General features: G+C 55.8%; 2 protein-coding genes and 1 pseudogene across 2 annotated transcripts; 2 read left to right on the top strand and 1 right to left on the bottom strand.

Annotated features, from left to right (window-relative positions):
* The first annotated feature begins 6,948 nt into the window (after nt 1-6,948).
* On the top strand, nt 6,949-7,881 carry LOC136570466 (olfactory receptor 14J1-like). Its single transcript, XM_066570933.1, has one exon. It carries the CDS (start codon nt 6,949-6,951, stop codon nt 7,879-7,881), a length of 933 nt encoding a protein of 310 aa, XP_066427030.1.
* Nucleotides 7,882-12,464: 4,583 nt separating this feature from the next.
* LOC136570465 (serine/threonine-protein kinase pim-1-like) lies at nt 12,465-15,287 on the bottom strand (annotated as a pseudogene).
* Nucleotides 15,288-18,196: 2,909 nt separating this feature from the next.
* On the top strand, nt 18,197-24,059 carry LOC136570463 (olfactory receptor 14A16-like). The gene is made up of 2 exons (XM_066570932.1): nt 18,197-18,389; nt 23,104-24,059. The coding sequence occupies exons 1-2, from the start codon at nt 18,197-18,199 to the stop codon at nt 24,057-24,059; spliced, it is 1,149 nt and encodes a 382-aa protein (XP_066427029.1).
* The last annotated feature ends 1,005 nt before the right edge of the window (nt 24,060-25,064 follow it).

Here is a 25,064-nt window from a genome sequence, read left to right as displayed (position 1 = left end):
CAGTAGATGGAGCCTGTGGAGTATTTGTTGCCGCTGCTTGTAGGGGGGTAAGAGCAGCTAACACCTGACTCTGTGAGGCTTCTGCCTGTTTTTGTAATCCTGCCCCTAACTCCTTAATAGCATCTACTAACATCGCTTGATTCCCTACGGGCACATTCACCAATTGTTCTAAAGCTTCTTCTATAGACCAATTAGCTCCTAGGGTATTTAATACGTTCTTTGTAGCCTGATTACTGTTCTGGAGTGCACATTGTTTTAACAAAGTACCCTTCATGAAATCAGGGACTCCTGCCCGCTCAATAGCATTGGCTACCTTATCTATAAAAGATCCAAATGACTCATCTCTTCTTTGCTTTATTCCCATATAAGAAGGAATCCCCCCTGGCTCTTTTATCCTATCTATAGCCAACCGCACCAGACGCATTGCCTCCTGACACTTATCAGGACCCAGTAACGCTTGTGCTTCTGTCCGAAGAAAAGGCCCGAGACCCATTAACTCCTCTAGGGTTATCCCGTGTAACGGGTCGCCTGGCTGCCGTATTACTGCTACACATTCCTGACAGAGTGACTGCCAGTGTGCATTAAACAAGAGCTGCTGATGCTGAGTGAAGATAAGCTTTGCTATTCCTCTGCAATCAGCCGGCAGCAAAACCTGAGTCCCACAGATATAATCCAGCATTTGTTTTGTGGGCTCACTGGTTACCCCAAATTGACTAACTGTGGACTGTAATTGCGACAACAACTCCCAGTCTAGAGCAGTTATTGTTGCTTGAAACCCGCCCCCTGCCATGGGTGAATATATCACCGGACAAGCAACATCCATAGCTGCTTTTATAGCCTCCTCATCCCCTGTATCCATGATATCTTTTGCTACCGCTGCCCATGCCTCCCTTCACCCCTGTGCAATGGCCCCTGCTAGGTCACTCTCTGACCCAGGGATCGGCTCATTACTAGGAGGAGGAGATGGAGGGTTTGGCACAGGCGGTGCGGATGGTGCTGTTGTAGCACACGCAGGGGGTGAGCTGCTGCTTTAGGCAGGAGCTGATGTTGGTGGCAAAATGACTGTGGATGTGGCAGGGGGTAACGGACAATTAAACCAGTCCCTTATTCTTTTCATGTGCCACGCTAGCTTGCTGAGCAGCCTTTTCTTCTGCCTGATATTGTAATAACTCATCATGCACAACTCGCCACAGCTTTCCCAACTTTTTTGCAGTTTTATCATCTATGATTGCCTCCCACAGCTTATCCCCAAATTTGCACCACTCTGTTAACTCATGAACTGTATGAGGATTTTGAAAAACTCCCTGTTCATACCCATAAGCTAACAACCCAGGAAGCTCTTTCTGCAAATCTATGCCCTTAACCTGACGCTTTTGTAAAAAGCTAGTAAATAAATCATATGCTGCTTGCATTTCTCTATCCATTTTAAGAAGGTCAGCGCTGTTGCAGCCCTACAAGGTCTCGGCAGCACGTATCGGCCGGGCTCTCTGTTGAGGTCACCCAGGGCACGGCACCTTCCCTTTTTCAGCCGTGCTTGTTCGCCGTCATTGCTGCGACAGGACCCGAACTCCTACACCGATCCACCGTGGTTGACGTTGCCGGTATCACGTTGCGGGGTCACCAATTGTCGGATCGGCGGAAGAAATGCGGCACACAATATGAGTGATCAGCAAGTCTCCAACTTTATTGATAGTTCACACATATTTATATTGGTGTTAATGAAGCTTATACAAATTGCAAAGCTGAGCTCATTATTGGTTAATTACTTATCGGTCAACCACGCCTACTTCTATATTCTTATGATTATTTTGTTACTACTTCTACATTCTTGTGGTTATTCTGATGAAACTATCATATTTTTGGCAAAAGATCCTCTCCTCTATCCAGTTGTTGCACCAAGGGCACAATGTCCTTGTCAGTGGTTGGACACTGACTGCTGAATCCTAGACTTGCCTCCTTCTAACTTAACCAATGGTATTATGTCAACGTGACCTTTCTCAGCTAGCCAACTCTCCACAAAGCTCTCCACACTTCAGGACCCACTGGAACCAAGGGGCCATTGAGACACTGCAGGGCCTCATGGAATCAAGGGGATCGTAGTGGGGCTCTCATACTGTAGGGGCCTCAAGGATCCAAGAACATGGAAAAGTTCTGGTTGGCTTGGCTCAACTGGTCCAGCTGACCTTGGCATGTTGAGGGTTGCTTCTCATCTGCCCCTGAAGCCCTGGAGTTCTGTGCTTTCCTTCCCGTGGGAAAGAACTCTCCTTTTCCTCCAGGGGTTCATGGCTGAAATTGGGATTCTACCTCCATATTTGATTATATCCAAAGATTATCCCATATGAAACCTGCAAGAACAGACAGCTCTGGATGGCCTTGGCATCCTGGGGGCCATCTCCCATCTGGCTTCAAAACACAGGGGGGCCAAGCTTTTCTTTCGATGGAAAAAACATGTTCCATATGCAGGTGTCCATAGCCAAAATTGAGAATCTGCCTCCAAAATTCCCTATATCCAAGGATAGCTCCCAGACAGAAGCTGCCAGGACTGTCTAGGTGCCCTTGGCTTCCTGAGGGCCAGCTCTCATCTGCCTGTGAAACTGGGGCTCTGTACTTCCCTTCCTATGGAAAAGAACTGTCCTTCTTATCCAGACGCCCATGGACAAAACTGGGATTTGGCCTCCCAAAGTTCATCTACCCAAGGACTGCTCCCAGACAAAAGCTGCCAAGACAAACAGGTCTGGCTGGCCTTGGCCTCCTTGGGGCTGCCTCTAATCAGTCTTTGAAACAGTGGGGCTCTGCCCTTTCCTTCCTGTGGAGAAGAACTGTCATTCTGGTCCAGGCACTCATGGCTGAAATGGAATTCCACCTCCAAAACTTCCCAAATATCCAAGGGTTGCTTTCAGACAAAAGCTGCAAGGACAGACAGGTCTGGCTGGCCTTGGCCTCTGGTGACTGCCTCTGATTTGCCTTCAAAACCCTGGGGCTCTGTGGTTTCCTTCCTGTAGAAAAGAACCGTCCTCCTTGTCCAGGCAGCCATGGCCTCAAGCACATGAGCAGTGTACAGGGACAGAGGAGCTCTGTGCTCAGTGGGGTGGAGACTGAGGACAGCAGAGGAGAGCCCTGGGAGGGACTGAAGGGTGCTTTCAGAGATGGTGGATCCTTTTGACATAATAGAAAAAAGACAGAAAAAGAAAGAATTAATAAAAATAGCAGCTGGGGAGGTCCAGACTGGACATAAGGAGACTGGAATTTCCCTCCCAGGGCAGGGCTGTGGTGCAACACATCCCTCAGAAGGAGTCTGGGACAGTCCAAGGCTTTGTGTGGGCAGGCAGAGGCAGGCAGGAGGCAGAGCTGTCAGCAAAGGAAGGGCTCTGCTAGGTGGGGCAGCTGGGGGATGAGTTTTACAACATGAATTATGTGGTCCAAGACCTGTTCCACATTGTCAAAAGATGGCTGTAGCCTTGGGAGATATTTTTTGGCCAACACCCCTGTCAATCACTGTAACATAAGGTGACCAGGAGATATTCACATTAGACCTCTGTCAGTAGTTTGGTTCCACTGAAGGACAGAAGTTTATTCTGTATTATCTCCATTTTGAAAGTAAGAGCAGTGATACTGGAGTCTTCTGTAGCAGGGGACATGGTATACCATATGGAACATGTGGACCACGGTAAAAGATGCTAAATAAATAAATAAAATACATTAAATTTAAAAATAAATTTCTTAATAAATAAATAAAAACATTCCCAGATGTTCCAGGAGCACCTCAGCCTCATGGTCTGGGAAGAAAACTTATCACCATGAGTCAGCAGATTGGCTCTCCAGATGGCTTTGCAGAATGGCTGGTATCAGTGCCTAGTGTTACAGGGTTAATATTGGGGTGCAAGGAAGCAGCATTTTTGAATTTCACTAGACTTAATATGGAATCTTAGGGGAAGAACCAGAGAAGGAAAAGGGAGGGATCAAGGTGGTTTGGAGAGAAATAGACATAGGAAAATAGAGGAAGAATACAATAAGTGGGGTCAGTCATGCTGACAGATGCTGACAAATGCTGATGAGTGTGCTTGTAAGGCCAAGCGTGCACTGTTCCATAGTGCCCTGTTTCCTCATTAGACTCAATGTGTATTTTCTGACTGCTCTGCAGAGCCAGTGGGATCTGGTGGAGTCAGATGAGAAACCTTTTTGCACTCTTGTCTGTGTGTATGAACATGTCTGTATGAGGCAGCTGAAAAGTTGAGTGTCCAAAGGCCAGCTGTGGGGTGGTCCATATGGTGTTGATAAAGGGACCCTTTATCAAGGTATACCATGATAACTTATCCTTTGGGGCTCAGTAATCTAAAGATTTATAGAATGTCTGATGGATAGGCCTTAGTTACCATTAATCACCCCTTTTTTCCTCTAAAAATACAAGTGACATCAGATTAGTTATAATTTTACACACAAATTTGTTAAAAAAGAAGCAACATAAGGCTGCAGGACAAAGTCACTTCCCAGTTGTCCTCTTCAGTTATGTTTCAAGCTTCCAGAACAATAGTTGTATTGCAAAACTCATGGATTCTAACTTGGCCCCTTCCTGGAGTGCTATGGTCATGAATTCCAATGCCTAAAATGATTCCTAATAATTTTTACCTTTGTATTAGATATTACACACAAAGAAGGACACCCTTCTATTCAGAAAGGTCAGTTTCATTATAATGAAAACCACCAAAGGATAGTATAGGGACTTATGATCCTATATTTTCAGAAAAAAGGGATGAGAATGTATGTTTTGGTGTTCTGTAGCCATCCATGTGGACAACATTCCAATCTGCCAAGGTGTGTGTCCAAAAAAATACAGGGGGAACAGTTCCCAGAGCCTGCAGGGACAGAGGCGCAGGGCAGGGACACCGTAGGACAGCCTGGGCTGCACAGGGCACAGGCATGGGCAGCAGCTGCAAGACAGCCCTGCCAGAGCCAACTTGGGCAACACTTTGGCCATGGCTGCTGGGCCTGGGCCTGAGGCAGGAGCAGGAGACAAGTGACCCTTGCAGGCCTGGGGCCTCATGGCCTCCTTGTCCCTGCTCAGCAGCCGGGCAGGGGCCGCCCCATGCTCCTGCCCTTGGCATTGCACATCCCCACATGCCAGTGCCCATCCCGGCAAGAGCCCTGAGCAAGGAGGGAGGGACAGGATCTGCCTGGCCAGGCCCTGGGGCTCAGGCCTTGGCCCTTGGCATTCCTCAAACACATCCAGCTCTGCTCAGCACCAGAGACACCTTGGCCTTCTTTGTCCACATCTGTCATCACTGCCTCCAGTGTTCTGCTCTAACTGGAACCTGGGGACACTTGCTCAGTTGTGTCTCTCAAGTGGGACCCATTAAAACTTCAGAAACTTTGGAGTCTAAATTTTACTTTGAGTTCTTGAGAAGTTTTTTGAACACTCTCTCAGGGACTGAGTCTGATGTAAACAACCCCAAATCCCTGAGAGGCTCATTAAAGTCCTTGTGCTGTGTCTGTGCTGCTGAGCTTTAAAGGGACAGCTCTTCCAGGGCCAGCTCCTCTCCCAGCCCAGCAGGGCTGAGGGCTCTGCCTGCGGGCACTGAGGGGACAGGAGCCAGGCAGAGACAGACTGAAGGCAATCAGGATTGGGAAGACATTGAGCTGAGACTTCACCTGGGGAAAGATCTTCACAGCCCTGTGCATGGTGAGTGTGTGGGTGCAGGGCAATGTCCCCTGTGCTCCTGGAGGGATCTCCTGAAGCCAGCACACCCCAGAGCATGGGGGATGCGTCAGGAGGACTCTCCCAGTTTCTCTGTGGCACAGGAGGAGCAGGAGCAGGAGGAGGAGGAGGAGGAGGATGTGCTGCAGAGCAGGGCTGCCCTGGGCACCGTCAGAGGGACAGGGCAGGACGGCTCCTGCTGCCAGGGACGGCTGCAGGGGCTGAAGCTGGGGCTGCAGCCAGGGCTGCCCAGGGCTGTCCTGCACAGCAGCTCCTGCAGCCCTCAGGGCTCTTGGCCAGCCCAGGGCATGTGCCACCTGCCAGGGGCAGCTCTCAGCCTGCCTGGCAGCTCCCCATGGACGCTGCAGGGGAGAAGTTCCAGGTGCAAGGAGCCACCCCCATCAGGGCAGATTCCTCCTGCTCTGGAGATGGTGCTGCATGGCCAGGGCTGCTCTCAGCTTTCTCCCAAAAGGAAGGGAAAGGAGCTGCCAGCTTTGGCTGTGTCCCTGAGCCTCCTGCACTGTCAGCCTGGGCATCAGCAGATGGGCCTGAGATCTCCCTCAGAAAGTGCCTCCTCAGCCTCCTCTCCCTACAGACAGCAGCAGCAGCACCTTGGCTTGCAGCATCTCTGTTTGTCTGGCCTGCCCTTAAGGCCCTGCTGCCAGGGAGATGCCCCTGGGCAGTGCCCTGTGCTGGGAGGGGTCTGCAGGGCAGAGCTGAGCCCCCAGGGCTGGGCTGGGCTCTGGCAGCACTGGCAGGGACAGGGCTTGGATAGAGAGAAACAGCTCCCAGCAGGCACAACTCCAGGCAGCAGAGAGCCAGACCAACCCTTGGTATCCGTTCATGTTCAGCTGCACAGGGAAAGAGAGAAGGGCTTAGAGAAATCGACTTTAAAGCTGGAGTCTTTAAAAACTCCACTTTATTTTTCAAGCTCGTTTTATGTTCGATCACCCTGAATTAGAGGGAGGTGAAATATGCAAAGGGCACCTGTGTGGGGACCAGCAGGTCTGACTGCACTGGGACACAGGCAGCCCTGTTTTCCCTCTGGTCTTCCCCAGGTTTCAGCCTGAGAGCAATGCTGAAGACGAATCAGTAACTCAGGAGCAGAAACCCACGCTCAAGAATAAAAATGTTGAGTGAGTTTCCCCACAGGTAGAGAGTAGTTTTAAGAGAATTCCTAAAATAACCCCATAGGATTGACTCAAAGAGCTTGTCAATGTCTTGTTTCAACAGTCCATCATGCCTAGAGTGAAGGAATGTCCAACAGCAGCTCCATCAGGCACTTCCGCCTGCTGGCATTGGCAGACACGCGGCAGCTGCAGCTCCTGCACTTCTGCCTCTTGCTGGGCATCTCCCTGGCTGCCCTCCTGGGCAACGGCCTCATCATCAGCGCCGTAGCCTGCGGCCACCACCTGCACACGCCCATGTTCTTCTTCCTGCTCAACCTGGCCCTCAGCGACCTGGGCTCCATCTGCACCACTGTCCCCAAAGCCATGCACAATTCCCTCTGGGGCATGAGGAACATCTCCTACTCAGGATGCGCGGCACAGCTCTTTTTCATAATCTTCTTCATCTCAGCAGAGGTTTCCCTCCTGACCGTCATGTGCTACGACCGCTACGTGTCCATCTGCAAACCCCTGCACTATGGGACCCTCCTGGGCAGCAGAGCTTGTGCCCACATGGCAGCAGCTGCCTGGGCCAGTGCCTTTCTCCATGCTCTGCTGCACACAGCCAATACATTTTTCCTGCCCCTGTGCCATGGCAATGCCCTGGGCCAGTTCTTCTGTGAGGTGCCCCAGATCCTCAAGCTCTCCTGCTCACAATCCTACCTCAGGGAACTTGGGCTTCTTGCTGGTATTGTTGGTTTAGCTTTTGCTTGTTTTGTGTTCATTGTTTCCTCCTATGTGCAGATCTTCAGGGCTGTGCTGAGGATCCCCTCTGAGCAGGGACGGCACAAAGCCTTTTCCACCTGCCTCCCTCACCTGGCTGTGGTCTCCCTGTTTGTCAGCGCTGGCTTTTTTGCCTACCTGAAGCCCCCCTCCATCTCCTCCCCATCCCTGGATCTGGCAGTGTCAGTTCTGTACTCGGTGGTGCCTCCAGCCCTGAACCCCCTCATCTACAGCCTGAGAAACCAGGAGCTCAAGGCTGCAGTGTGGAGACTGATGAGTGGACCATTTAGGAAACATTAAACTGGTCGCCAATTTCTACATATCTCTTGAAATAAAAGTAATCTTTGATTCTTCTTGTTGGACTGGTTATTTTATTTTATTCTGTTTTCATTTTTTAATATTATCCCTTAACCAAGGCCATTGTTTCTGCCATTTCTTATTTTGTTTCTCCCAGCTTCACTGTGGCCCCAGACGGTGTCAAGGAGCTGCACTCTCGGTGGCTTTAAAAGAAACAAAGGATCTCCCAGCAGAGTTTTCACCAGAGACGCCCTTTTTTCCCCTTGTCTTTAGCTGCAGCAGCAATGTCTGTGTGCAGAGCTGGGGCAGATCAGGGCTGGCCCAGCAGCTGTGCCCAGCAGCAGCAGCAGCACTTGGTGTTGCCAGTGCTGCTGCCGTGGCCCTGCCCCGCTGCCCTGGTGGCCCTGGTGTTGCTGCAGGGCCTGAGTGCTCTCGGGGCCGGGCACAGCCCTGGGGGTGGCAGTGCCGGGGCTGCAGCAGGGACAGGCCATGGGCACTGCTGGGGCAGCGCTGACGCCTCAGCACAGGGCCTGGGGGCTCCAGGCTCCTTGCCCAGGCTCTCTCAAGAACACGGCCAGGCCAATGCTCAGCACAGAAAAGCCCCGTGAGCAGCCCCAGGCTGGCAGTGGGCAGGCTGGGGGCAAACAGCATGGCTGGGGCTCTGCAAGGGCCCTGGGGCAGACGGGAAGGAGCAGCAGAGCAGGGGCTGATCCATCCCCAGTGCGCTGCACAGCCCAGTGCAGCGTCCCAGAGCCTCCTCATGCAGCTGCCAACAACATCCCCACTCTGCCGCCCTGGCCTCTCCCCCAGCTCACACAGGTGCCCCATCCTTGCAGGCACAGACACGGCAGCACTGGCTCAGCAGCCCCTGTTTGCATTGCACACAGCAGGGGCAGCACCCCCATGCTGTTGCTGTGGGGACATGAACCTGAGGGAGCACAAATGCCATCAGCCCCTGGGGCCAGCATATGCCAGAAGAGGTCGATGCCGTCTGGAAGGGATGCCAGGAGGAATACGGCCTTGCCACCAGCCCCAACAGGTGCTCCATCCCACTCCTCCTGTCCCTGCCATGTCCCTGGCCAGGAGCCAGTGCTCCCAGCGTCACCTGGCCTTTGCTGTGCACGCAGGTTTGCAGTGCGGACCCTGAAGTCCCTGCTCTGCCGCATGCAGAACGAGGATGTGGTAATGGCAACGGAAGGCAATTGTGGCTGGGACACACTGCTGTGTGCTGACACCCACCACTATGCCGTGGCTCTGCTGGCCAGGTGAGAGCCCCTTCTCCCCATAGCCTCTGACATTTGTGCTCCGGGCCCAGGGAGCTCCACACAGTGGCCGAGTCGTGGGCCAGAGGGCCTTGTCACCGAGGGATGGCCAAGCAGACTGGAAAAGGCTGGCAGAGGAGGCTGCCCAGCAGGAGCTGTCTCCCAAATAGTCCAGGGCCCCTTGCAGGATGCTGGGGAAAGAGCAGAGCTCTGGCTGTCAGTCCTGGCAGAGCTTTGTCCCCCTGGCCCACAGGCTTGGCTCCTTTTTCTCCTGCCAGGGAGATGTGCTGTGTCTCCATCCCCTTGTGCTCCCGCATCGCTCGCTACCTGCTGCGGCTGCTCAGCACACAGGAGCCACGCTGGGAGCTGCCCGCCCTGGCCTTCCTTGTGGAGGTGAGCCTGATGGCCAGCACTGCCTGGCTGAGCTGCCTGCCAGCTCTCTGCCCTCTCGGAGCCGCAGCTGCCTGGGACGGTGCCCGCGCCCTGTGCTGCTGCCCGGGCCCAGGCCTGTGCGGCTCCGGGCTGCTGCCGGCCGGCTCCCCTGTCACTGCCCTGTGCCTTTCAGGTCCTCCAGTTCCTGGACTTGAGTCAACGTGGTGCTAACAGAGTCCTGCCAATCTTGTCAAGGCAGCTGCAGAGCGAGTGCAGAGAGAGGCGTCGCCTGGCGCTCAGGGCTCTTCTCAAGCTCATTGAGGAGCCCTTCATGGTGAGAAAGGGGCAGCGGCTGAGGCTGAGCTGGGGAATGCAGTCGCTTGGGCTTGGCAGGGCTTTGGGTGCTGGGGCAGCTGCTCCCAGCTCTCCTGCCTCCCAGTTCAGCTGCCCCAGTGCTTCGGGACAGGCCTTTGGCCACTGGGCCCTGCAGCAGCAGGATGGCATTTCACAAACTTGTCTTCCGCACAGACCAAAAAAATGTGGAGCCTGACTGAAAGTCTTGTGCAGCTCCTGTGGGATGCAGATGGAGAGATAGTTTTCATGACAGTCATGCTACTCAGCTTTATCATCTTGGACAAGGACACGCTGATGCCCGGCCCCATCACACTGCAGCTGCTTGAGGCGCTCCTGCCACTCTTTGACCACGTAAGGCTCACTGCCCCCAGCCACGGCCACTGGCTGCTGCCCACACACTGTGTCCTGTGCATTTGCAGGCCTGCGCCAAGCTGAGCCCCGTGCAGCCGCAATGCTGAGGTCTTTTTTTCTTGCTTCCATACAGAACAATTGGCAGGTTCAGCTGATCTCCATCCTGCTCTTCCGAACGTTGGTGACTCTTCCAAAGGAAGGGGAAACAAAGGCCCTGAAGACACCCCTGCGCCAGAGCCTGCTGCCCCTCTCCTTCCACTGCCATGATGGCAATCAGCTTGTGGCACAGGTGAGGACTCGTGGGCTGCTGCTGTCCCCCTGGCAGGGGGCTCGGCTGCCTCCTGGCCTGGTGCCTGCCAGGCTGCAGCCTCCTGCAGGCCTTGGCAGAGGGACGCGGGTCCTGCGCCCTGGGCTGTGGGGCCATCTCCGCGTCTCTGCTGCTCTCCAGGCTTCTGGGAAAACGCTGCTTTGTGTGGCCAAGTTCCTGAAGAGGAAGGATCTTGAAAGACTGGTGAAGAGCCAGAATCTGTGGAAGTTCAGCGAGTGCCTGGTAAGGAGGGCCTGGAAGCCCCAGCCTCCGCCCAGAGAAGCCCCCTGAGGGCGGTGCAGGCAGCGCCCAGCCCAGGGGCTGAGCCTGCGCCAAGCCTTCCCTCCTGCCGCTCTCTCCAGCTGACAGAGGACAGCAGCAGAGCGGCCGAGCACCTGCGCCGGGCCCTGCGCTACCTGCAGAGCCCACAGGAGTCCCTTCGAGTGGCGGCCATCAGGTTCATGGGTGAGCCACGAGCCCGGGCTCCCTCCCGGGCCTGGCCCGCTGGAGCTCGGCCCCAGCCCCGCCTGCTGCCCCTGCAGCGCCAGCCGGGCCCGGCGCCGTGGAGCCCCGGCTGGCCTGGGCATTGCTGCTGCCGCCCTCTGGCAGCCGTGCCCTGGGGCGGCAGCGTGCGCCAAGGGCCGGGCTGAGCCCTGCCGGCCAGCAGCCCGTGTGGCCACAGCGCCGGCAGCGCCGCTGGCAGGGAGCTGTGCTGCTGGCGCCCTCACAGGCTCTGTGTTCACAGGGATGGCCGCGCGGCACCTGAGGGGGAAGAAGGAAGAGCTCCGGCTCATCTGCAACGGTGAGTGAGGCCAGCAGGGGCTGCTGGGGGAGCTGCAAGCCCTGCCCCGGCTGCCGAGGGCTCTGCTCCCTGTGCGCACCAGGGCCGGCGTGGGCAGAGCACACACAGATTTCAGGGCCACCCAGGGCATTCGTGGCCAGCAGCTTTGGGCTGGTCCCGTTGATCCCTGCTCCCTCCTGGCCATGGCTAGAGCCGGCTGCCATGGCCCTGCCAGGGCGCTCTCCTCGGCTCCCCGCAGATGCGGCATCTGACCATGGCTCTGTCCCTCTCTCTTTCAGCCCTTCATCACCTGACAGAGGACACCAGCAGTGCCGTGTCAGACGTGGCACTTGCAACATTGGATGTCCTCCAGGCACTGCAGAGTGAGCCATATTCCGTCTTCCAGAGGCTGCAAGATCATCTCCGCAGGGCATGGAGGACTCGGCCTCATCTCTCGGTGCTCGGCTGGCTGCGCTGCTGCAGCTCTGCAGAGAGCTGATCCCAGAGGCTCTGTCTGCTGGGACCACCTGAGCCAGGGGGAATTTTCCATTTCTTTCAGATTGTTCATTTCTTCTTTTTGTTTTTTCTTTCGTATATGAATATAGAGTTTGTTATAATACACAGACTCCCAGGAGCTTTCTTTTCCTACCCAGGCTCTGCAGGGCTTAGGGGGAGAGGGGGACAAGGGTGCCTGGGCTCGGCCAGCTGCCCAGGTGTGCAGTGTAGCAGGGAAAATGACCAGAAGCCCCTTGGCTTTTGGTGGTTCTGTGGAAGCCTTTGTGCTGTTGACAGAGCGGCTGGGCAGGGCTCGGAGCTGCGGGGATCCCTGTGAGAGCGGTGCCTGGAGATGGCCACAAGCCCTGTGCCAGGCAGGGAGCGCCCTCTGTGTCCTCCTGCCCGCGTGCTGCTGGCTGGATTGCTGAGGGCTCCCGGCTGCCTCTGGATGGGGCTCCTCTGGAGCTGCTGTGGTATGGCGGCGCTGCTGCCGGGCAGCTTGGCCGGGCTGGTGCAGCCCCTGAGGGGCTGGGGCCATGAAGGGATGAGGGGCTGGGAAGCCCTGACAGAACACGGCAGTGGGAAGGCACGAGGGGGATGTGGGAGGGAGTGGGTGGCTGTAACGTTGCCTGCAGGGGGAGTGGGTTGGAGACAGTGAGAGCGCTCACCCTGATGTTCATGTGGCAAACAGAGAGCGTTTATTCTCAAGCCCTTCCTTCTAAAGGGCCTTTGAGAAACCCAGTCTGGATAATTTCCTTGCTCTGATCTCTATGCCTTGTCAGATTCTGGCCAGTGAAATGCTGCAGCCCTGGGAGAGATGTGACTGGGCGAGGCCCCTGGCAGTCAAACCAGGGCTGGTACATTCACACAGCACGAGCCAGCCTGCACTGTGACACACGGCAACAGAGTGCAAGGCACAGCTCCGGGTGCTCCCCAGGAACCTCAGCTCTGGGAGCACTGTCTGCCCCAAGCTCCAGGGGCTGCAGTGGGAGCCCGGCTGGGCTCTGCCCTGGGGCCATCCTGCAGGGACAGCTGGAAACAGGGAGCATTCCCTTGCCACAAACAGCCAAGCCAGGGCTGCAGGGCAGCTGCTGCAGCCCGGACAGCATTGTTGTGTGCCGTGCTCTGGGGCTGGGGCTCCCCGCACAGGGCACTGGGCTGGTGTGCCACAGGAGACAGAGGAGCTGAAGCTTCAGCCCAGGCCATGCTGGATGTGCTCAGAGCTGGGCCTAAACTTTCCCATCAATTCCCTGTTTTGGAGGAGAGCAGGAGAGCAGGACATGTGCCACCTCCTCAGCAGCTGCCAGAGCGGGATGCCCACGAGCCCGCTGCTGTCTCCCAGCACTGGGAATCCCCCCGTTCCCAGAGATGAGGATCCACCTCGAGAGAGCCCTTGTGGCAGCGAGAGCCGATGGTCCCAGCTGATGTTCTGGCCCCTCCTGAAAGGGTGCTCCCCACAGACCATCTGGTGCAGCAGGATGCCCAGGGACCAAATGGTAACTGGCTTGCCATAGTACCGGCCAAAGTGGGTCCATTCCGGGGGGCTGTATGACTGTGTTCCTATGGAATACAGATGGAGCTCAGCAGGGGGATGCTGCTGCTCCCAGAGCCTGGCCCCAGCATCCCTGGGTGTGTGGGAGATGCCCCAGTGGCACACGGGGTGACCCACTGCCCTCTCGCCAGCACCTGGGACTTGTGTACAGACTTGGGGTTGGGAAAGAAGCCACTGGTGCTGGAAGAGGCCAGTGAAAGCCCTGGCAAGGCCTGAGCATAATAAGGAAGAAACCACTCAGTGCTGGGAAAAACCATGCCATCATTATCCCTGCCTTCATTGCCCCAAAAAACATTATCAACCCAAAACAGACCAGGTGAGTGGAGCAGTCCAAGCCCTTTTCTCACCTGCACACCAAACCGGCTGGGGCACAGGTTCCTGTTCCCCCTCTCTGCTACCTCCACCCACGGGTGTTTTTGTTGGGCTGGCTGCCCCAGCCCCACTCCTGGGCAGAGTGGTGGGCAAAAGCTGCCAGCAGGGCTGGAAGCTGGCTCCCCACTCAGCCCTGCTCAAAAGCAACTCAGCTGAAATCTCAGTGCCATGAAGGGCAGCAAAAGAGAGAATCCCTGTTGCCACACCCAGCTTGGGCTGTGAGATTTTGGGCCATGAGATTCCGGGACCAGGAGCACACCCCTGCATGGGCTCACCTGCAAAGTGAGTGTAGGCTGTGTCTTGCAGGCAGGTGCCACAGCCAAAGTCAATCAATTTGGCCTGCCCGGTGTGCAGGTCAAGCAGGATGTTCTCTGGTTTGATGTCCCTGTGCAGGACCCTGCAGATGGTGCAGCGCCGCACGGCCTCCAGCACTGGCGGAACAGCTCCCGCGCCGCCTCCTCGGGCAGGAACCCCCTTGCCCCAATGAAATGCTGCAGGTCCTGACACCGCTCCGGGCGCTCCAACACCATCAAGATGTCGTTGGGGAGCTCAAGGCACTCCAGCAGCTGCACCACACCAGGGAAGCCAGTGGACACCTTGGCCAGCAGCACGATCTCCAGCGGGGCCCTGCTGCTGTCGGGCTGCGGGAGGAGCACGATGCCCTCAGTGGGGCTGATGCCGTGCCGGGGCTCAGGGAGCCCTCAGCCAGCCCGGGATGCTCTGCGCCCTGCGCTGCACCCACGCCCGCTCTCCCTCGGGGCGTCCTGGCGGCTTCCACGCTGCCGGGCCTCGGCTCATCCCCGCCCGGCAGCCCCGGCTGCTGCCGCCGGCTCCGCTCACTCACCAGCTCACCCCAGTGCTAGACGCGCTTCCGTGGCACCCTTTTGATGGCCACCTGCAAGCCAAGGGCAGCAGCGGGCTCAGCTCGCCGCCCGCCCTGCCCAGACCCATCCTCCGCCCTCCTCCCTGTCCGCCCCCTCCTCCTGCGGCCGCCGCCGGCCCCGCCGCTCACCGGGGAGCCGTCCGAGAGCCGCGTGGCTGCGAAGACGCTGCCAAAGTCGCCGTGCCCCAGCAGCGAGCCCAGCCTGTCTTGCTCCTTCAGGCCCTGCTGCAACTTCCCTGCCAGCGGGACGCGGCTGTCAGCGCTCAGCCCGGGGCCAGCAAGGGCCCCTGAGCGCCCCTCAAGCGCCCCAGGCCGGCCATGCCCAGGCGTTCAGTCCCGGGAACGGGACAGCGGCGGCTCGGGGCCGGCGGCTGCGCTGCCGAGCGGCGGAGCTCGGGCCGGGCAAGCCGCAGCGGAGGCGGCGGGAGCGGCCGCGCCGCCTGTGTCCTCTGCAGGCACCGGGAGGAGCTGGGGCCAGGGCCGGGGCTGGGCTGGGGCCAGGCGGAGCCAAGGGAGGCGATGCCGCCCCAGCCCCAGGCACTGATGCCCACCCGGCAACGCCACCGCCAGCACGGCCAGAGCCGGCCGGAGGCGAGACCGCGGCGGGACAGCCGGGGCTGGGCACGGGGCAGCCCTGCCCAGGGCCAGGGGCGGTCTGAGGGCATGGCCCGGCCGGGCATGGAGAAAGAGAGAGACTGGGAGAGGAGGGGACACCGGGAAAGGGAGAGCGGGACAGGGTGCGGGACTGTGGGAGAGGGAGAGGCGAAGCGAGAGGGAGTCAATAAACTTGCTTCTTTCACTACTTTCACTGCTGCTGCCGCTGCCGCTGCAACTGAAGCTCTGGGGCCGTTTGTCCCCGTGTCCGTTTGTCCGCTGCCTGCTCACCCCCACTCCGAGCCCCGCGCTCTCCTGGGGCAGCCCCTGAGCCTGTCCAAACATGGGAACTTTGCCGTGTTCAGCCAAGACCCAGAGTCTGGACTCCTGCACAGCGGCACAGGAATCCCCTTGGTTGCTGCTGTGCATTGTCCCTGCTGAGGGTCAAACACTATCAGAGAGTGTTCCCTGAATGCAGAATTTGTACCTGACCCAAGCACTGCACTTACCTCTCCAGCATTGCTTTCAAAAAAAAAAAAAAACAAACGGGAAGGCAAACTGGATGGAGCTCATGCAGCTCTTGGTATTTGACAGTGTCTTAAACATGCCAAGTCATGGATCTTCGAGGTGAGATCCATTTGGAATGAATGGCATGGAAAAGTAGTGCAACATGGAAATGGGGAGCATAAAAATAAATACAGTAAAACATCTTGGTTTGTTTCTTTCTGTTTTCATTTCATTTCTTAAAAGCTCTTTCAGTTCTTCCAGAATATTGTCCATAGTCCTGTTTGCTCTTTCCAAGAACCCTTCCTGGAGAACCAGGTGCAGCTTCTGTCACACGATGTGCCACCAACTGCAGCTTCTCTTGGCTTTCCACACCGTGCGAGCAGCACGACTCTTGCAGCAAAGCAGGACAAATGTTTGAAGAACTTTACAGCTTGTTCTTTCTTTTCCTTGTGGGCTGGGCAGTTGTGCCATTGGTGAGGTTTTCATTGTTACTGTTCTACCCTAAGAAAACATGATGGGCTACCAGGAATTGTTAGGGAATGCAAGCCTGACTGAATGCAGAGAAAGAATCTCCAGAGCCTGCAGCCAGAAAGGGAGAGCTGTGTGATAATCATTCCAACACCCCCATGGACATCTTGAAAGTGATCTAGAAGATGAAAATGGGTTGACAGAGGGAGTTTGTTTCAGTGTTCAGTTCAGATGCTTCTACATCTCATGCATTGATATAAATCACGAGTACAGTCAGTTCATGAAAGGCAGCAGAACAAGCTGGACCTCTCAGGAGATGACTGAAAGAATGTGAAAAGGAGAAATGCAGGGAATGACTTAGTGAGCTTTGCCTGTACAAAGGATCATTTTTCCTAATAATTTCCAATCCATTCCCTCTGCTTTTGTCCTTCCTAACAAGGCCATTTTCATCCCAGATTCCCCATGCAATGGGAACCCTGAGCTTGTGGAAGTGGCTGAAAGATGCCCTGTTCCTCTGCAGGGACACTGAGGCTGAAGCAGGAGCCTGAGCCCTCTCTGGGGCAGCCTCCTCCGAGCTGGAATTTGTGCCATGCTGGGAGAGGAGGAGGAGGGGGAGAGCGCTGGCGCTGTGTGGCAGGAGCAGGAGGTTTGGGCCGCAGGACATTCCGTCTGCGCCGCTGCCCCGCAATGGGCGGCCGTGCCCGGGGCTCTGGGCCTGGCCCTGCGTGCGCTGAGCTCCCGACACTGTGGGAACTCCCCGGGCTGGGCTCAGCTTCCCGCTGGGCCTGGGCAGCAGGCTGGGCTCCAGCTGGGACCAGCAGCAGCTGGAAATACCTCTGGGCATCTCCATTTGCTGCTGCTGCTCAGACGAAACAGTGGAGGGAGTCAAGAAGTTCTGGTTTCTGTTTCTCCTGGTGGATTTTTTCATTTGATTTGACATTCCTGAGGCAATTTCTGTGATGGCCTCTCTCAGTTGATTCTATTGCAGCAGCAGCAGCAACAGGGCTGTGTTTGAGCACTGCAAATGTGGCCTGTGTGGCTGCTTTAATTCTCCTTGACTTTGTGCTCAGGGACTTGAGAGCATTTCAAGATCTGCTAATCATGATGCCTGTGACCAAAAGCCTGAGTTCACCTATTGCCAGCCGGGGCCCATGTACAAATCACCAACAGGATGGGACTGCTGAGGAATGTGTCTCGAGCTGTTTATTTTCCAGCATCAGTCCCATTACATGGTTATGACAATGGGATGATGCCAGCAGCTCGTGTCCTCAGCATCAGACAAAGAACTCAATGTTACAACTTACTTTAAAATTTTTTTTACCAATCCCACAAAGCAAAAGCATATTGACGGTAGTTCTATCCAACCACTATAAGCACAGGTACCTTTGGTTAAAACAATGCTTGTTTATTTTGAATACAATAACTGCTTGTAAGTCTTAAAACAATGCACAGAGCTCAAGCTTGGAACTTCCTAATATCTCACTAGATATACTTTTGTGTAGCTTAGGAAGTTATTCTACCAAGCGTTAATACAAAAAACATTTTTCTATTTGTCCTTACTTTCTATTTCTAATATAACTTTTCTGCTGACAAATCTTATGGCTACCACTTACCTCTAATCACAGTTCTGCTGCCTCTGAGGCCTGCCTTTTGCAGCTTTCCCAAAAACCCCTGATTTTAAGGATTCCTAAATTCACTGTCATGTAAGTTCTCTGATCAAAAAAGGCAATTGCAGTTTTACAGATCAATTTCAAGTGGCAAGCAGAAGAGTGGCAAGAGCAGCCATGATCTCCAATTCCCAAGGCAAAGGCAGCAGCAGCCTCCTGCTGTCACCTCAGGGTGAGTAAAACAGTGCTGAAAACAGCGCTGGAACCCGATCCTTTCTTCCTCTGAGGGCTGGCCCACGGCAGCAGAGGCGGGCCCTGAGGAGTCAGGGCTGTGTGTGGGTGATTGCTGCTCTAGTCCAGAACTGAGCTGGAAAAAGCCCTTGGGAGCCGAGGCAGGAGCAGGTGGGAAGGGGATGGCGCTGCTGCTGCTCCTGGCCGGGAGCCCCGGCTGGGCCGGGCCGGTGCCCCCTGCGCTGCGGCTGCTGCTGCTGCCAGAGCCGGGCGGGACTCGGGGACAGGGAATGGACACGGGGGGACAGCAAAGGCCTGGCGGCTGCAGGGATGGTGGCGCTCGGGCCAGCGCCAGCACAGAGCTTCAGCCCGCAGGTAACCCCGAGGGAAACGCTGGGGAAAGGCTCCATTTCAGCCTTTCTGCACTCGTGGCTGTGAAGGGACCGAAATAAAAGGAGAACAAGCAGGGCTTGACCCCTTCTCCTTTCGGAGGAGCCACAGGACATGGGGCTGTGAGGGGCCATGAGGGGCTGCGAGGAGCTTTGGGACGCTGTGAACGGCTGTGATGGACCATGATGGAACTGCAAGGGGTTGTAAGGGGCCATGAAGGGCTTTTGAGGGGCCATGAGGGGCTGCTGGGGACCTTGAGGGGGAGAAGGTCTCTGAGAAGCTGTGGGAGGCCAGGCACCTCATGGAACAATGGATCCATTATGACACTGTGGAGACAAGGAAACTGTTGTTGGCTGTACAAAAGCTCATGGAAGCAAAAGTCCATCGTGACATTCTGGGGCCTCATGGAATCCTGGAGACCATTATGGCACTTTGAGCCTTGTTGAATCAAGGGGCTCTGCAGGGCCTTGTGTAATCAAGGAGATCTTTGTGACACTATGTTGTAGTGCGTTTTTATATTTTGTAATATTTTGAAATAGTTTTGTTTTGTATTCCTATATTTTTCCCAAATGGTTTATCCCAGACTGTACTCCCCTCCCTTTACCTGTGTTATCCCTCTCCCAGGATGAGATCATCCCTAAACCCCCACCCTGGCTCTCTGTCAATCACTCAGCATCCCATCCCCCCCATCCAGAAGTTTCGGTCCAAGTTGTCGAGTGATTTGCCAGAGGCCAGGGGTCAGCCCCCCAGGCCTAGTCCCATACGCTGCCCTATATGTCTATCCCCCAGTTCCCATCCCTCAGAGATACCTATTGGTTGGTAAAATGTTATCTACTTTTGCTTTCCTCCTCCCTTTAAATGTGACCTTCGGACATCTCCCGGGACTCTCGGCAGGAGGCCCCCTGAGGCGCAGGAGCTCCTTTGGGATCTTAATAAAAGCTTGGATTAACCCCTGCTAAGAGTCGGCCCTTTATCTTCTACCGATGTCTCTGGTATCTCTTGTGCTGCACCGGCGCCCAGCCCAGGTGCCCTCAGTACCCTCGGGGCACAGACAGTGTCCCCCGCTGTCGGCCGTGTTGGGGCTGCTCCCCCCAGTGTCTGCCGACTCGGGACTGGCCCAGGGTTCCTGAGAGGCTCGCAGAGAGACCGAGACAACACTACAGGGACTTGAGAAAGCAATGAGAACATTCTGGCACCCTGAGTCCCCATGGCACCAAAAGGCCATTGTGACACCATAGGTCCTCATGGAAGCAAGGGGCCAGTGTGACACAGGCAGGCCTTGTGGAACCAAGGGTCCATTGTGATCCTGGGGAGCCCAATAGAACCAAGGGGCCATTGTGCATTTCCATGGAACAAAGGGAACCATTTTGACACTGCAAGACCTCATGGAAGCAAGGGGCCATTGTGCCGCTGCAGAGCCAAGGAGACCATTGTGGTATTGCTGGGCCTTATGGAAACAAAGATCTCTTGTGATACTATGGAGCCTCATGACACCAAGAGGCCATTGTGATGCTGCAGGGCCCCAGGGATCCAAGAACATGGGAAAGTTCTGGTTGGCTTGGCTTAACTGTTCCAGCTGACCTTGGCATGTTGCAGGTTGCTTCTCATCTAGCTCATCTAGCCCCCGAGTTCTGTGGTTTCCTTCCTGTGCGAAAGAATTCTCCTTTACCTCCGGAGGTTCATGGCTGAAATTGGGATTCTACCTCCATATCTGATTAAATCCACAGATTATCCCATATGAAACCTGCCAGCACAGACAGCTCTGGATGGCCTTGGCATGTTGGGGGCCACTTCTCATCTGTCCTCAAAACAATGTGGAGGGGAGGGTGGGTGTGCTTTTCTTTCCATAGAAAAGAACATATTTCAATGGATGCGTCCATAGCCAAAATTGGGAATCTGCTTTCAAAATTCCGTATATCCAAGGATAGCTCCCAGACAAAAGCTGCCAAGACAAACAGGTCTGGCTGGCCTTGGCCTCCTTGGAGCTGTCTCTAATCAGCCTTTGAAACAGTGGGGCTCTGCCCTTTCCTTCCTGTGGAGAAGAACTGTCATTCTGGTCCAGGCACTCATGGCTGAAATGGAATTCCACCTCCAAAACTCCCCAAATATCCAAGGGTTGCTTTCAGACAAAAGCTGCAAGGACAGACAGGTCTGGCTTGCCTTGGCCTCTGGTGACTGCCTCTGATCTGCCTTCAAAACCCTGGGGCTCTGTGGTTTCCTTCCCATAGAAAAGAACCGTCCTTCTTGTCCAGGCACCCATGGCCTCAAGCACATGAGTACTGTACACTGAGACCCAGGAGCTCTGGTCTCAGTGGGGTGCAGACTGAGGACAGCAGAGGAGAGCCCTGGGAGGGGCTGCAGGGTGGATCATTTTAACATGGTAGACAACAGCCAGAGAAAGAAAAAAATCAAAGCTAAGGGAACCTGGGGAAGACCAGAGTAGGAAAAAACCGAAAGGGATTTCCCTCACAGGGAAGGGCTGTGGAGCAACACATCCCCCAGAAGGAGTCTGGGTCAGCCCCAGGCTTTGTGTGGGCAGGCAGAGGCAGGCAGGAGGCAGAGCTGTCAGCAAAGGAAGGGCCCAGCCAGGTGGGGCAGCCGGGGGATGCCAACAGCCTGCAGGGACAGAGGCGCAGGGCAGGGACACCGTAGGACAGCCTGGGCTGCACAGGGCACAGGCATGGGCAGCAGCTGCAAGACAGCCCTGCCAGAGCCAACTTGGGCAGCACTTTGGCCTTGGCTGCTGGGCCTGGGCCTGAGGCAGGAGCAGGAGACAAGTGACCCTTGCAGGCCTGGGGCCTCATGGCCTCCTTGTCCCTGCTCAGCAGCCGGGCAGGGGCCGCCCCATGCTCCTGCCCTTGGCATTGCACATCCCCACGTGCCAGTGCCCATCCCGGCAAGAGCCCTGAGCAAGGAGGGAGGGACAGGATCTGCCTGGCCAGGCCCTGGGGCTCAGGCTTTTGCCCTTGGCATTCCTCAAACACATCCAGCTTTGCTCAGCACCAGAGACACCTTGGCCTTGTTTGTCCCCAGCTGTCATCACTGCCTCCAGTGTTCTTGCTCTAACTGGAACCTGGGGACACTTTCTCAGTCATGTTCCACAATGGGACCCATTAAAACTTCAAGAAACTTTGCAGTTTCAATTTAAGTTTGAGTTCTTGAGAAGTTTTTTGATCACTCTCTCAGGGACTGAGTCTGATGTAAACAACACCAAATCCCCGAGAGGCTCATTAAAGTCCTTGTGCTGTGTCTGTGCTGCTGAGCTTTAAAGGAACAGCTCTTCCCTTCCTTTAAAGGGCCAGCTCCTCTCCCAGCACAGCAGGGCTGAGGGCTCTGCCTGCAGGCACTGAGGGGACAGGAGCCAGGCAGAGACAGGCTGAAGGCAATAAGGATTGGGAAGACATTGAGCTGAGACTCCACTTGGGGAAAGATCTTCACAGCCCTGTGCATGGTGAGTGTGTGGGTGCAGGGCAATGTCCCCAGTGCTCCTGGAGGGATCTCCTGAAGCCAGCACACCCCAGAGCCTGGGGGATGTGTCAGGAGGACTCTCCCAGTTTCTCTGTGGCACAGGAGGAGCAGGAGCAGGAGGAGGAGGAGGAGGAGGATGTGCTGCAGAGCAGGGCTGCCCTGGGCACCGTCAGAGGGACAGGGCAGGACGGCTCCTGCTGCCAGGGACGGCTGCAGGGGCTGAAGCTGGGGCTGCAGCCAGGGCTGCCCAGGGCTGTCCTGCAGAGCAGCTCCTGCAGCCCTCAGGGCTCTTGGCCAGCCCAGGGCATGTGCCACCTGCCAGGGGCAGCTCTCAGCCTGCCTGGCAGCTCCCCATGGACGCTGCAGGGGAGAAGTTCCAGGTGCAAGGAGCCACCCCCATCAGGGCAGATTCCTCCTGCTCTGGAGATGGTGCTGCATGGCCAGGGCTGCTCTCAGCTTTCTCCTAAAGGGAAGGGAAAGGGGCTGTCAGCTTTGGCTGTGTCCCTGAGCCTCCTGCACTGTCACCCTGGGCATCAGCAGATGGGCCTGAGATCTCCCTCAGAAAGTGCCTCCTCAGCCTCCTCTCCCTACACACAGCAGCAGCAGCACCTTGGCTTGCAGTATCTCTGTTTGTCTGGCCTGCCCTTAAGGCCCTGCTGCCAGGGAGATGCCCCTGGGCAGTGCCCTGTGCTGGGAGGGGTCTGCAGGGCAGAGCTGAGCCCCCAGGGCTGGGCTGGGCTCTGGCAGCACTGGCAGGGACAGGGCTTGGATAGAGAGAAACAGCTCCCAGTAGGCACAACTCCAGGCAGCAGAGAGCCAGACCAACCCTTGGTATCCCATCCTGTCCGGGTGCACAGGGAAAGAGAGAAGGGCTTAGAGAAACTGACTTTTAAACTCGAGTCTTTAAAAACTCCACTTTATTTTTCAAGCACATTTTAATTTCAATCATGCTGAACTAGAGGAAGGCGCAATAAGCAAAGGGCACCTGTGTGGGGACCAGCAGATCTGACTGCACTGGGACACAGGGAGCCCTGTTTTCCCTCTGGGCTTCCCAGGGTTCAGGCTGAGAGCAATGCTGAAGATGAGGCAGGAACTCAGGAGCACAAACCCAAGCTCAAAAATAAAAATGTTGAGTGAAGTTCCGCCACATGTAGAGGAGTAGTTTTTAGAGAATTCCTAAAATAACCCATAGGATTGACTCAAAGAGCTTGTCAATGTCTTGTTTCAACAGTCCACCATGCCCAGAGTGAAGGAATCTCCAACAGCAGCTCCATCAGGCACTTCCTCCTGCTGGCATTGGCAGACACGCGGCAGCTGCAGCTCCTGCACTTCTGCCTCTTGCTGGGCATCTCCCTGGCTGCCCTCCTGGGCAACGGCCTCATCATCAGCGCCGTAGCCTGCGGCCACCACCTGCACACGCCCATGTTCTTCTTCCTGCTCAACCTGGCCCTCAGCGACCTGGGCTCCATCTGCACCACTGTCCCCAAAGCCATGCACAATTCCCTCTGGGACACCATCACCATCTCCTACTCAGGATGTGCTGCACAAGTGTTTCTGTTTGTCTTCTTCATTGGAACAGAGCTTTCCCTCCTGACCATCATGTGCTATGGCCGCTACGTGTCCATCTGCAAACCCCTGCACTACGGGACCCTCCTGGGCAGCAGAGCTTGTGCCCACATGGCAGCAGCTGCCTGGGCCAGTGCCTTTCTCAATGCTCTGTTGAACACAGCCAATACATTTTCTCTGCCCCTGTGCAAAGGCAATGCTCTGGGTCAATTCTTCTGTGAAATCCCACAGATCCTCAAGCTCTCCTGCTCCAAATCCTACCTCAGGGAACTTGGGCTCATTCTAGTTGGTGCATCCTTAGCCTTTGTTTGTTTTGTGTTCATGGTTTTCTCCTATGTGCAGATCTTCAGGGCTGTGCTGAGGATCCCCTCTGAGCAGGGACGGCACAAAGCCTTTTCCACCTGCCTCCCTCACCTGGCTGTGGTCTCCCTGTTTCTCAGCACCATCATGTTTGCCTACCTGAAGCCCCCCTCCATCTCCTCCCCATCCCTGGATCTGGCAGTGTCAGTTCTGTACTCGGTGGTGCCTCCAGCCCTGAACCCTCTCATCTACAGCCTGAGAAACCAGGAGCTCCAGGCTGCAGTGTGGAGACTGACGACTGGACAATTTAAGAAACATTAAACTGCTGGGCAGTTTCTGAAAATAATTTGTAATAAAAGTTGTCTTTGATACTTCTTGTTGGTTTCAATTTGGAGCTTCTTTTTCATTGTTTTCCTTTTTTAATATCGTCCCTAAACTAAACCCATCAAATCTGCCATATCTCGTTTTGTTTCTCCACACCTTCACTATGACCCACAGACTGTGTCAGTGAGGAGCTGTGCTCTTGATAGCTTCAAATGAAATAAATCCTTTATTTCATTTGAAGCTATCAAGAGCATAGCTCCTCACTGACACAGTCCAGCAATGTTTTCCCTGGATATCCCCCTTTTGTTGCCTTCTCTGGAGCTGCAGCAGCAATGTCTGTGTGCAGAGCTGGGGCAGATCAGGGCTGGCCCAGCAGCTGTGCCCAGCAGCAGCAGCAGCACTTGGTGTTGCCAGTGCTGCTGCCGTGGCCCTGCCCCGCTGCCCTGCTGGCCCTGGTGTTGCTGCAGGGCCTGAGTGCTCTCAGGGCCGGGCACAGCCCTGGGGATGGCAGTGCCGGGGCTGCAGCAGGGACAGGCCATGGGCACTGCTGGGGCAGCGCTGACGCCTCAGCCCAGGGCCTGGGGGCTCCAGGCTCCTTGCCCAGGCTCTCTCAAGAACACGGCCAGGCCAATGCTCAGCACAGAAACCCCCATGAGCAGCCCCAGGCTGGCCGTGGGCAGGCTGGGGGCAAACAGCATGGCTGGGGCTCTGCAAGGGCCCTGGGGCAGATGGGAAGGAGCAGCAGAGCAGGGGCTGATCCATCCCCAGTGCGCTGCACAGCCCAGGGCAGCATCCCAGAGCGTCCTCATGCAGCTGCCAACAACATCCCCCCTCTGCAGCCCTGGCCTCTCCCCCAGCTCACACAGGTGCCCCATCCTTGCAGGCACAGACACGGCAGCACTGCCTCAGCAGCCCCTGTTTGCATTGCACACAGCAGGGGGAGCACCCCCATGCTGTTGCTGTGGGGACATGAACCTGAGGGAGCACAAATGCCATCAGCCC

Source organism: Molothrus aeneus, unplaced genomic scaffold, assembly GCF_037042795.1.
Source record: "Molothrus aeneus isolate 106 unplaced genomic scaffold, BPBGC_Maene_1.0 scaffold_34, whole genome shotgun sequence".
Lineage (NCBI taxonomy): Eukaryota > Metazoa > Chordata > Aves > Passeriformes > Icteridae > Molothrus > Molothrus aeneus.
This window is presented reverse-complemented; position numbering and strand designations above follow the sequence as displayed.